General features: G+C 39.8%; 1 protein-coding gene across 7 annotated transcripts in view; it reads right to left on the bottom strand.

Moving 5' to 3' along the window:
* LOC139456451 (double C2-like domain-containing protein beta) overlaps window positions 1–12,851 on the bottom strand; it is an 88,383-nt gene that overhangs the window by 26,907 nt on the left and 48,625 nt on the right. For all 7 annotated transcript variants that reach the window (XM_071238168.1, XM_071238165.1, XM_071238169.1 and 4 more), the window contains one exon: window positions 439–582. In XM_071238168.1, the coding sequence (XP_071094269.1) occupies window positions 439–582 (144 nt within the window). The remainder of the gene's footprint in view (window positions 1–438; window positions 583–12,851) is intronic.

The following is a 12,851-nucleotide window of genomic DNA, read 5'->3' as shown; positions in this document are numbered from 1 at the left end:
ATGTAAAATAACCTGATTGTAAATAACCTGTAGATTTATACTATTTTCAGACTAATTGACTAGTGGCAGTGTCTATCCTTCTTATATGGTTCATGATTAGCTGAGCCTACTAGACTGAACAGAATTTTACTTGACACACACTTAGGACTAGAAGTTGAAAACTGGGAATATCTACAAAAGCCTAATGGTGCCACTTTGGTAGCACACAGATTTTTTTAAAATAAATATTTCTTGTTATTTCAATTATTTGTTTGTTTTCTGGAAATTTTGAGTTTTTCTCTCTTAAATTTGATCATATTTTTGTAATTTCAATTATTTTCTCATTACTTAAGAGTTTTTTCTCTCATAATTTCAAGTTTTTTCTTGTTATTAAGTTTATATTGTTACCACCGAGATCCATATTTTGCTTCCTATCTGATGTGGTCATTTTTGCCTTACCCAATCCTCTCCTGTTCGATTTGTTCGAGATAATCTGCTCGGTTGATGACACGCATGATCTGCTCCTGCTCGTCCAGGTTCAGCTGGTCGTTCTTGTGGAACTGAGCCATACGGTTTGTGTGTACCGACCAGCCTGTGCCCAGCCTGGAACCAGATACAGATGATATTGTCAAGCACCACACAGACAGACAAGCCGAGTCAGAGACTACCATTGGTCGTATTTCTGTCCCATTTGTACAAACAACACAAACAAGACATAAAACAGAGACATCTCTAGTAGCCTGAAAGCATAATTCCTAGGTAAGCTGCGTGTTGACGTAAATCATGCACAATAAATCACCATAACCCATGTGTTTTTGGGCATAAATGAATATATAAAAGAAAACTAAGTACAGTAGAATATGGATATAATGAACTACAAGGGACTGGAGAAATCAGTTTGTTATATACGTTGTTCGTTATATACGTTTTCGCTCGGAAACACCCGGCATCTTGGCAAACAAAACACAATACCATACATGTTTATACACATTTCCTCCCAATCTACCAGTGATTCAGTTACAAAGTACCCAATGATACAACTTCAAAACATTTTGATGCAAAGGTCGGAAGAAATTGTATCTGAAATTATTATTTTATCAGAATAATATATTCCAATATTGTGTTATTTTAGTTACAGCTTTCACTATATTTATTTAAAATTATGAGAACTTTAAGCGTAGCACATAAGTACATGTGATTGCTATTGCCTGATATTTTTACATATGGAACAATTTGACCAGTCACCATAGCTACTTCCTGCGCAACATGTATTTCGATTTGCGAAAACGTCATATTGACATTAAGTAGTCAAGCTGCCTCAAATATGAATTTTAATAAGTCAAAGTATGGCATTAGTGATATATGTATTCATTCTCTTGCAACTAAAGCTCGTTTCAAGACGTCAATAGCAGTAAACTGACCGTGGTTGCTGCAAATAACGGTGACGTGTGAGATCTACCGATCATTTCACACACGATTTCACCAAAATTAATGTAAACATTATTGAATTAAATTTGTTTGTTTTACAAACAAGAAAACTCCTATTACATGGACACGTAAGGGTAACGTAATGTAAGTTTTAACAAGGTTGAATCATCACCAGTGACTGTGTTGTTTCGCCACCATTGTGTTGATTGGCCTCTGATTACATACAGCCAATTGTCAATGACGCTTGACACTAAGTGAGATTTCCACATTTCGCAACATACGTCACTAATTTGTGGTAGATGGGCTTGTCGTGATCAGATATCAGATTTACAGCGAACCAGTTCGTTATGTATGTAAATTTCATATGATAATATGAAGAGGATAAATCGGGGATTGTTTCACACTTTGTTGTATCCGTTTGTTTGCTCTATCCGTGTTCGTTATATCTGTGTTCTACTCTAGTATATGGACGCTGTGTGTAATTACCAAACGTAGCCTTTTCAGCTTGTGTACCTTTTCATCTCTGCAAATCTTTATATACTGAATGAAGACAGGCACCACATATACATAAATCTACAGTGAATAATGCTAAAAGTTCTACATCTGGCTTATTACAACTAAGACATGAACTGCTGTTATAAGCTTATGTGATCTGTCACACACCCGGGCATCACATCGACAGATGCAAACAGAACTGATTGAGGTTTAATTCATTGGTTTAGAAATGAGAGGGGATACTGTTGTTTGATGCTGCCACCGGCAACATGAGCCAAGTGAACCAGTGGTCGATGACATGAGCAGCCGTGTTTGACGCTGCCACCGGCAACATGAGCCAAGTGAACCAGTGGTCGATGACATGAGCAGCCGTGTTTGACGCTGCCACCGGCAACATGAGCCAAGTGAACCAGTGGTCGATAACAAGAGCAGCCGTGTTTGACGCTGCCACCGGCAACATGAGCCAAGTGAACCAGTGGTCGATAACAAGAGCAGCCGTGTTTGACGCTGCCACCGGCAACATGAGCCAAGTGAACCAGTGGTCGATAACAAGAGCAGCCGTGTTTGACGCTGCCACCCGCAACATGATCCAAGTGAACCAGTGGTCGACAACAAGAGCAGCCACCTGCAACATGAGCCAAGTGAACCAGTGGTCGATGACATGAGCAGCCACCTGCAACATGAGGTAAGTGAACCAGTGGTTGAGGATATGAGCAGCAGTCCATGTTGTCAGGATACGATTACCCACATTAAGACATCACTCAGACTCTCATAACAGAAATACTCAACAGTTTTACAAGAAAGTTAACACCATGCCCATAAACATGACAAAAGCTATTTAAGTTGTGTACATGTGTCAGTGGTGGATGTCGCATGCCCGATGTAATCAGTAGGTACAGCCCTGTCTGCACATCTGTCTACTGAGGAGGGAAGGAAATGTGTTATTGATCAGATCTGGACTAGCTGTTTGTAATGTTTTACATGATCCAACCCTGTCTCAACAATCAGATATAACATCTATTAACTCAGGGCGTGTCTTGAAATGTATGCAGGAAGCAGTACGACACAAGTAATGAGTGAGAGAGTGAGATGGGTTTAAAGTTGCTTTTAACATTATTCCAGTCATATCACGGCGTGTTAGCTCAATGTGGGAGGAAAGCCTGAAGTGATGCAGGTCTCAGACGTTTACCCCTTCGGTGAAACCCACGAGCACGGGTATGGTGCTGACAAACCTAAAAACATAATCGGGGCAACCAACAATTATAGGTTTCTGGCATGCCCAAGGGACGTAACTCTGCACAGCGAATTGCCAAAAGTAATGAGACTGCATCCAAACGGGGACTGATACATCATGAAATTGATACAAATTCATGAATACCGGTACTAAATCATTTATAATTAACTTCCACAGAAATGTTTACATTTATTAATATTACCATGGTTATAGGTGGACAAAAAAGAAGGCAGAAAATTCAATCTTAATAATTTAATGGATCTTCCATGAGTAGTAGGATATATGGATTAAGAATGAACAAGACATCATTATCTCCCTTAGATACAAAGAGATGGATTGATAATGATGGTGTAACTACCTATGCTTATGGTTGTGGTAGTAATACCCTACCTTCGGGAACTATGAACAACTCTTCTCGTACAAATGCCCTACCCGGTCCATCTTGAAGATAATAAAGAGTAGGCTCTCCTTCTTTCGTAACCAATCTACTAATGTTATATGTCTTAAGGGACCATATGGGATCGGTTGCGCGACGTAGGCCTCCTTCGAGTTCACCGGGCTGGTATAAATATCTTACCCTTACTCTATCCGGAAGTTTTTGTTCTTTGCCTCTCCTCGGTGCTGAAGATTCGGAAGTCACGGATTTCATTTTAATCGCATCGGATGGTTTCTTCCCTATTAATCTCGTTACTTCATTATTCAGCGCTGATACAACGGCTGATAATCGTGTCACCCATTCGGTTGATCTCAATCTTTCGGATTTCATTTCGATCCCATACTAATAGCCAAACAAACGTTCCGCTAATGTCCTGTTAAATCTTTCAACGATAGCTTGACTGCGGTGGGCCTCTCTTTCACCACGGACGATTTTGACATCGTGCTTTGTTAACAGTTTAGTTATCGATCCCATAAACTCGCGACCGGGATCTACTTGAAATAGCTTAGGCCATTTTAGTGGTCCGCGTTTATATATGCGACTCAGTGCATTAGCTACTTCTGTTGAATCTTTCGAGGTTAATGGCTCTGCCTCTTTGTATCGACTAGCCACATCCACTACTGTTAAAGCGTATTTATACGTTTTGCGTTTTACCTTATCGTGCGGAAGAAACAACAGGTCTGCCTGATGAACTTCATTCGTTGTAAAAATATCAAACTTCTTCCTCGGTATATAACGCGGTGGCGGTAAATATATTTGCCACAACGCTTGTTTCTTTAACCAATCCTTGGCCACATCTTTAGATACCTTAGCCGCGGTGGCTAATTTTTTTATTGCTCCTATACCTTTCCAATATCCTCGTGGGCTATAGTAAATTTTATTCATTATTAATTAATATTGATGTTTCGTTTAATACAAATCTGGCTCTAGAGGAAGTGAGCCAGAACCATCATTACCTATAAAAATTTATATCATTGGCTCCAGGTGGTGGTGAGCTTGAGTCAATTTAGCTGAATCTTATGACTATCGTTGAATCGCATAATCATTTTGGCATAAAAAATTCCCCCTGTAGTGGTGGTATAGGTATATAAATCCGGCTCCAGTGGAAGTGGTCCAGAACCATCATTACCTATACTACTGTAGTAGTATGTGATTACATACCATATTCGACGTAATAAGTGCCCCGCTCTAATAAGCACCCACGGCGATATTTGCTAATATATTGGCTAGTGAACAATCCAAATTAGCACCCCTTCCGTTTGAACAATGTACACAAGACTTAATTATTCGCGTATAATATGCACTCGTGTGTAATAAGCACCCTCAATTATTGGCAATTCTGGAAAAATATATCTGTCGTATATAAACATTTCAGGCTGTCAGCATAAACCACAAAAATTGTCTTTCAACTCTGTTCATTGCACCAAAATAATATTCTAATAAGAGCCCCCTATTTGTAATTTTGAGAGCGCCCTGGGCGCTTATTACGTTGAATACGGTATATCATCAAGTGTACTTTAATTTCAGCTTCTATTTCAATTCCCAAGTCATAGTCCTTGCTCAAGCACTCAATTTAACCTGCTTCACTACAACAATAGCACAGTCACCATTGGGCTTGCTTGCTCTATTGTTTTCTCTGGGTTTCTATTGTCTTGCCCCAGTCCCTTACATTCAGTGACAGGGTGCCTCATGTGGCGGTCAGTTCCTTCACACTTCCACTGGAGTCTCTCTTGGGCAAGTCAATGTTATCATATTTCCACTTCTCAGTTAGTTTATGTGGCAACTGTATATTTGTGTGTTCTTATTTAGTGTTGTAGTATTATATAAGGGTTTAATCAGGTGCATGTGTATTTCTTTGCTTCTTTTAAAATGTATGTATATCGTTATGTGTGGTAAATAAAAATTACATCAGCTATCCACAGGAACTCGATGATAGCGTGTATAGCATAATATATGTGTATAGAACTGTGATATAGTGTGATATAGTGTGATTTCTTTCTATACGAATATATTATGTTATACACGCTGTCATTGAGTTCTTGTGCAACTATCTTATTCAAGTAAATGTAGTATAACGGGGTTTGCTTAAATACTTTATGAATGTAAGTAACTTTATTTTAGCTAATTTAAAAAAGTATTCACATATGCATATGTTACTTATCGTGTACATGTAAGTAAATATAATGTCTACATATGTTATAGCTATATACCGTTAAACTAATTACAGTTCTGCACGTAGGCAAGAATGTACAGTAGATCAGTGATATAACCAACTATAAGCATGATAAGGGACAGGAGAAATCAATTTGTCATATAAGTTGTTTGTTATATATGTTTTCGCCTCGAAACATCCGCCATCTTGGATAAAATGAAAGATAACAATTGCAGCATTGAATGTTTAAGTTTTATTTTACATTCAAGATTTGTCCAATTACAGGTAAGATAAACATAAAACAAGTTTAACGAGGTTGAATCATCGCTGATTGTCTTGACTTGCCGCTGTCAGCAATAAAAATCCAGTTTCCACCATTGCTGAACTAGGCTGTAATTTCATGGCTCGATCGAAGCGCCACCAGTGGCAATTACAAGTTATGTCTCTCCTATTGACCAATCAGATTCCACCTCACATCACTTGCATTTGCTTCAAACAAAATGGCAGCCCCCAGTCAAGACAATATGATTGATAATCAAGAACTATATTGTAACAAGCATGAAATACTCACATCCCCCACCAATATGACATGTCGGGTGTGTGTAATGCATTAGCTCCTGAGAACTATGTTCACTGTGCCTTTTTGTAAAGAAATATAGTACGTTTTTCAAGATCTGCTCCGGAAACGAGGACTACTGCCATTCTTAGTCTAAATCAAAGTCGTTGCCATGGAAACTCGAAAAATAACTTTTAAAAAAATCCAAAACTATCCAAAGGCACCAGTTTACCACTAGACCTATCAATGTGCAAAATATGGTGAAGAAACATGGTACGGTTTTCAAGATCTGCTCCGGAAACGAGGACTACTGCCATTTTCAGTCCAAATCAAAGTCGTTGCCATGGAAACTAAAAAATAACTTTTTTAAAAATCCCAAACTATCAAAAGGCACCAGTTCACCACTAGACCTATCTATGTGCCAAGTTTGGTGAAGAAATTTGGTACGGTTTTCAAGATCTGCTCCAGAAACGAGGACTACCGTCATTTTTAGTCTAAATCAAAGTCGTTGCCATGGAAACTCATAAAATAACTTTTTTTTTAAATCCCAAACTATCAAAAGGCACCAGTTCACCACTACATCTATCTATGTGCCAAGTTTGGTGAAGAAATATGGTACGGTTTTCAAGATCTGCTCCGGAAACTAAATGTGACGGACGGACGGCACCCATTCCTATATCCCCCTTCCACTTCGTGGCGGGGGATAATAAAATGGGTCTTACGTCCCCATGCATCAAATCATTTGAGCACCTTGATTAAAAACATGAAAGATTTGGAAAATATCTGTTTACACCCAGTTGATGGCACACATGCTCTACAAATCTGAAACCGAAATCTGCACGGCAGTTGCCATGATGTTTATGAACAGACGTTGCGTGATTTTGACTATGGATAGCCTCATTGGTCCAGCCAAATTATAACTCCATAAATCCAGCGAAGTTCAGCAACAGTGGAACTGGACTTTTATAGTCAGTTGACCCCCTTGCTTCGGGCAGTCTCAGGGTGCAGGTGTTTCACCCTGGCAAATTATACAGGACTTCATTGGGCTCCGTGCTATACCTATGGTGGGGGATATTTCAGTGCGTATATTGATGTTATGTTCAAATAGTGTGCTATGGTTAAATGTGTTGTTTGTTGTTTAAAGCTGCACTCAGCAATATTCCAGCAATATGGCGGCGGTCTGTAAATAATCAAGTCTGGACCAGACAATCCAGTGATCGACATAAAGAACATTGATCCACGTAATTGGGATATGATGATATTCATCAACCAAGTCAGCAAGCTTGACCACCCGATCCTGTTAGTCGCCTCTCACGACAAGCATAGTGATCACCATCAGTATGTATAACCTATGTTGTCAGTATACATTAGGACTAATGGATCATCTCAATAGGCATCTTCCTGGGTATTTAAAGGTAACAAGTTAATCAATACTGATCATAGAAACTGTGTGATCATACTAGTGTTTGTGTTTATGGTGTCCCATATAAAATAAATATTGCACTGAAAAAAACTGGGACACAAAAAGAGAAACCTACAAGCATCCCCTTACGCATTTTTCATTTTGAAATTTTACACATAACTTAATGTTTTGTTTCGAATTTCTTGCCTCTCAAAATTCATGTGATACCACCCATAAAAACATACACTTGTGCTCAGAATGGCTTAAAATACACTATTTCAGGTCGACATTTGAAAAAATTACATGCACCCAAATCCCCCTAGATAGCTTCGCGACTGCAGCATTTATGAATAACGCATCCAAAGGGGCTCCATTATTTTTGAGACCAATGCAAACATCGTATAAAATTCTGATATTTGTTTACAAGTTATAATTGTAATGTTTCCTTTGTATGTGCATATATCTTAACACTGTATTTATTTCCACAGGGTCTTTCATCAATCTTTATAGCTATTGCCATCTGTTACTAATCTGTTATGAGCTTCAACACTACGGTTACACCAGTTTAGATTTAGCATTACTAACTTATTGTTATTAATCAATATATCGATATATTCGGATTCTTTTGAGTCAGTATGTTGCTACTAAACTTTTCAATGAATGACACCACGAACTGATAGCATGGTCAATGAAGCAGATGAGGACAATCCTCCATGTGTAGGGATGTTGTAAGCTGTGGGAGATTTCTCCTGGAGCCCATTAGCTGTGGGAGATTACTCCTGGAGCCTGTTAGCTGTGGGAGATTTCTCCTGGAGCCTGTAAGCTATGGCAGATTACTCCTGGAGCCTGTTAGCTGTGGGAGATTTCTCCTGGAGCCTGTTAGCTATGGGAGATTTCTCCTGGAGCCTGTTAGCTGTGGGAGATTACTCCTGGAGCCTGTTAGATGTGGCAGATTACTCCTGGAGCCTGTAAGCTATGGCAGATTACTCCTGGAGCCTGTTAGCTGTGAGAGATTTCTCCTGGAGCCTGTTAGCTATGGGAGATTTCTCCTGGAGCCTGTTAGCTGTGGGAGATTACTCCTGGAGCCTGTTAGATGTGGCAGATTACTCCTGGAGCCTGTTAGCTGTGGGAGATTTCTCCTGGAGCCTGTTAGCTGTGGGAGATTACTCCTGGAGCCTGAAAGCTATGGCAGATTACTCCTGGAGCCTGTTAGCTCTGGGAGATTTCTCCTGGAGCCTGTTAGATGTGGCAGATTACTCCTGGAGCCTGTAAGCTATGGCAGATTACTCCTGGAGCCTGTTAGCTATGGGAGATTTCTCCTGGAGCCTGTTAGCTGTGGGAGATTACTCCTGGAGCCTGTTAGCTGTTGGACATTTCTCCTGAAGCCTGTTAGCTGTGGCAGATTACTCCTGGAGCCTGTTAGATGTGGGAGATTTCTCCTGGAGCCTGTTAACTGTGGCAGATTTCTCCTGGAGCCTGTAAGCTATGGCAGATTTCTCCTGGAGCCTGTTAGCTGTGGGAGATTACTCCTGGAGCCTGTTAGCTGTGGGAGATTTCTCCTGGAGCCTGTTAGCTGTGGGAGATTACTCCTGGAGCCTGTTAGATGTGGGAGATTTCTCCTGGAGCCTGTTAGCTGTGGGAGATTTCTCCTGGAGCCTGTTAGCTGTGGGAGATTTTTCCTGGAGCCCATTAGCTGTGGCAGATTACTCCTGGAGCCTGTTAGATGTGGGAGATTTCTCCTGGAGCCTGTTAGCTGTGGCAGATTTCTCCTGGAGCCCATTAGCTGTGGCAGATTACTCCTGGAGCCTGTTAGCTGTGGGAGATTTCTCCTGGAGCCTGTTAGCTGTGGGAGATTTCTCCTGGTGCCCATTAGCTGTGGCAGATTACTCTTGGAGCCTGTTAGCTGTGGGAGATTTCTCCTGGTGCCCATTAGCTGTGGCAGATTACTCTTGGAGCCTGTTAGCTGTGGGAGATTTCTCCTGGTGCCCATTAGCTGTGGCAGATTACTCTTGGAGTCTGTTAGCTGTGGGAGATTTCTCCTGGAGCCCATTAGCTGTGGCAGATTACTCTTGGAGCCTGTTAGCTGTGGGAGATTTCCCATTGTGCCTATCACAGAGTGCATGTCAAAAGATTTCTAATCCTAATTTCTGTCTTACTTACCCTCACTTGCCCACACAAAATGAATCTGTGAACACACTCTCAAGTTTATTCACCACACTACACCACTAATCCCTGATCACATGTACTTGTCATGCTTTCTTGTAGGCTTGACGTCCTCAAACTCTGGGTACTTGAACATTATGTGCACATGTTCCTATTATGTTTTATAGCAATGCGCCATTAGTTTGTGTGACTGGCAGCAGACCAGCCTATGTTTCAACTTAGATCAAATTTTGGAACAGAGTGCAACCTGGTTTTCATGTCAACATGCTCCAGGTGCAAGTTAAATCAAGTTCCTTACATCATGCCCTGGATTCTACTGTATTCCATATATTTACACAAAAGTAAAAAATAGAAATTTATTGATTGTCAGGTTTTATTTCAGAGTATGATCTGGATGATAAATGACATGATGATTGTCATAAACTTCAGAAATGAACAGCCGTATACCTATTTCAATTCCATCAAAATAACCACCATGAGCAAATTGTCTGAAATAAATCTAATAGTCCTTGCATTGGGAATAAATCTAATATATTGTAACATGATTAAAGCTGAGATCATACCAGATAGGCTATAAAACTTGGGCTCAGCGTCAATCCATTTTCAGACGCAACATCGTTATTGAATAAGCAATTTCAAATTTGAAGCCAAACATAACATCCAGACGTAATCTAACAGGCTCGTTCAAAAACATCAGTAACTTGATTTGCAGACGTTTTCAGGACTAAGGTGGGCTGAAGCAGCTATTAACAATGCTCCATGTAGCTTCAACGAGGGCAAATCAAATGTCGTCTGTGAGAGATATCAACTGGATACTTGTATATAAATCCTTGTGTAAGACAACATGTCTGAGCTCAGGGCTCCATTCCACAAAGCACTGGTAGGGTAATGGTGATCGTAACTCCCATGCTTCAACATAGGCTTGCTACAGTCGTAGCGCTACGATCACTTTGTTGAACAGGGCCCTGAATCAGATTCTTGATCATGTTGATGATATTGATTAAATACTGCGTGGGCATTGTTTAAAAACCATAGCTTTTAAGCAAATAACTCACGATGACAGATATTCTTAAAAGACATGTTAAAGCTGTGAGATGAACAGGCAAAAGCATAGAATATTCATTGAAACTGTTTGAAATTCATGCTAAAAGAACTTCTGGACAATATTGATCCGATCTAAAAACAGATCAAAAAGACATTTGTGATAAGTTTTGAAGAAGCTAGCACACTAAAAAAGGGGTCGGCAGTTTTGTGCTTTCACAACGTATAGAATTACTTCAGTAATGAAACCTGTCACAGCTACATTTCGAGAGCTGAATTTAGAAAACGAGAAAGATTTGTGTCATTGATTAAGTGCTGAGCTGAGTTTAATGACTTTTCAGGGTATTTTCCCCACGTTTCTGTCTGGCAGATAAGGAAATAACTTCCCTAAACTTTTGTCCAATCATATCTGTTTCCACTACTGATTACAACTTCCATCATTGTGGAGAGACTGCTATCATAATAGCGGCATGGTATCTTCTGATCAATGTCGTCTATTGTACCACACTTTAAGCTCATTATAACCAAATACATTAGGTGAGGGGAAAGGGAGTTTAATGTTGCCTTCAAGATTATTACACTTATATAGCGATGTGTGTGTGCGTGCCAATTTTATAATGTTAGTCCACTGAGATACCATGCCACAGTTTAACATGAACAGACACATTATGCTGATCCGAGCCGACCAGTCCTTGTTTCAGCCCCTTAATACTGAGCTGCTGAGCTGCTGTGACAGGGTAACAGCAAGTACCATCTTATAGCATCAATGGTATGACTCGTCCAGGGATCGACCCCCCCACCTTCCATCCACTGGGTCTAATAGACCACGGAGGCAGTCAAATTATTTGGGTTTTGTATTGTTTGTTGTTTAAGCCGCACTCAGCAATATTCCAGCTATATGATGGCTGCCTGTAAATAACCGTGTCTGAACCAGAAAAAACAGTGACATATATTATGAGCCGCGTCCCACCCTATCAATCAAGTCATCGAGTCTGACCAGCAGATCCATTAGTTGCCTCTTACGAACAGAATATATAGCTGATGACCCAGAATCACAACAGGGTTTTAGGTTTGCAGTAAAAACATCATTTATATGTACTAATGTTGCCAATGCAAGAGTGGCTCAGTGTGTGAATGGAGCTGATGCTATAATTCAAAATATTTAAATCATTTTAAGATGTTTTAGATATGGTGTAGCAGCTCATGTTGACAGTGGCACTACAGTGAATCAGAAATAACTGTACAACACGTGCATTGGTGTCACCTATTTTAGTGACATACGGGTAATTACTTTATACAAAGTAGTACTTACCGTATTCAACGTAATAAGCACCCAGGGTGCTCTCAAAATTAGGAATAATAGAATATTATTTTGAGTTGAAAGATCGTAAATTTTGTGGTTTATGCTAACAGCCTGAAATGTTTACATACGACAGATATATTTTTCAAGAATTTAATTGCCCATAATTAAGGGTGATATAACACAAGAGTGTGTATTATTCACGAATAAATAAGTCTTGTGTACATTGATCAATTGGAAGGGGTGCTGATTGGGATTGTTCACTTGCCAATATATTAGCAAATATCGCTGTGGGTACTTATTAGAGCGGGACGCTTATTACGTCGAATACGGTAAGTACTGTGCTGACATTAATATTAAATGAAATATCAGTGAATGTGTCATTGAATAGGCAGGTAGAGATATTTGGAAACTACCTCAAGGTTTGATTTACTTTGTATTCAGCTTAAACCGTTTCAACGTTCAACGCATATGTCTTCAAATGTAACAACACATCAGGACAAGATAAAACCCCTGTTTGTCACCATTATAAGAATAACCTTGACAAAACTAGGGGTCCAGTGGACCCTACTTGTGAGGGTTCTTGCAGAAACTATAGGGCTCCTGTAAAGTAATGAAATGTGTCATGTACTGTAAGACTTAATAATTACTTTAATTCCAGGAGC

This window comes from Haliotis cracherodii, unplaced genomic scaffold (assembly GCF_022045235.1).
Source record: "Haliotis cracherodii isolate W230 unplaced genomic scaffold, xgHalCrac1.p SCAF_11, whole genome shotgun sequence".
NCBI lineage: Eukaryota > Metazoa > Mollusca > Gastropoda > Lepetellida > Haliotidae > Haliotis > Haliotis cracherodii.
The sequence above is the reverse complement of the archived record's forward strand: the minus strand, read 5'-3'. Positions and strand labels throughout refer to the sequence as shown.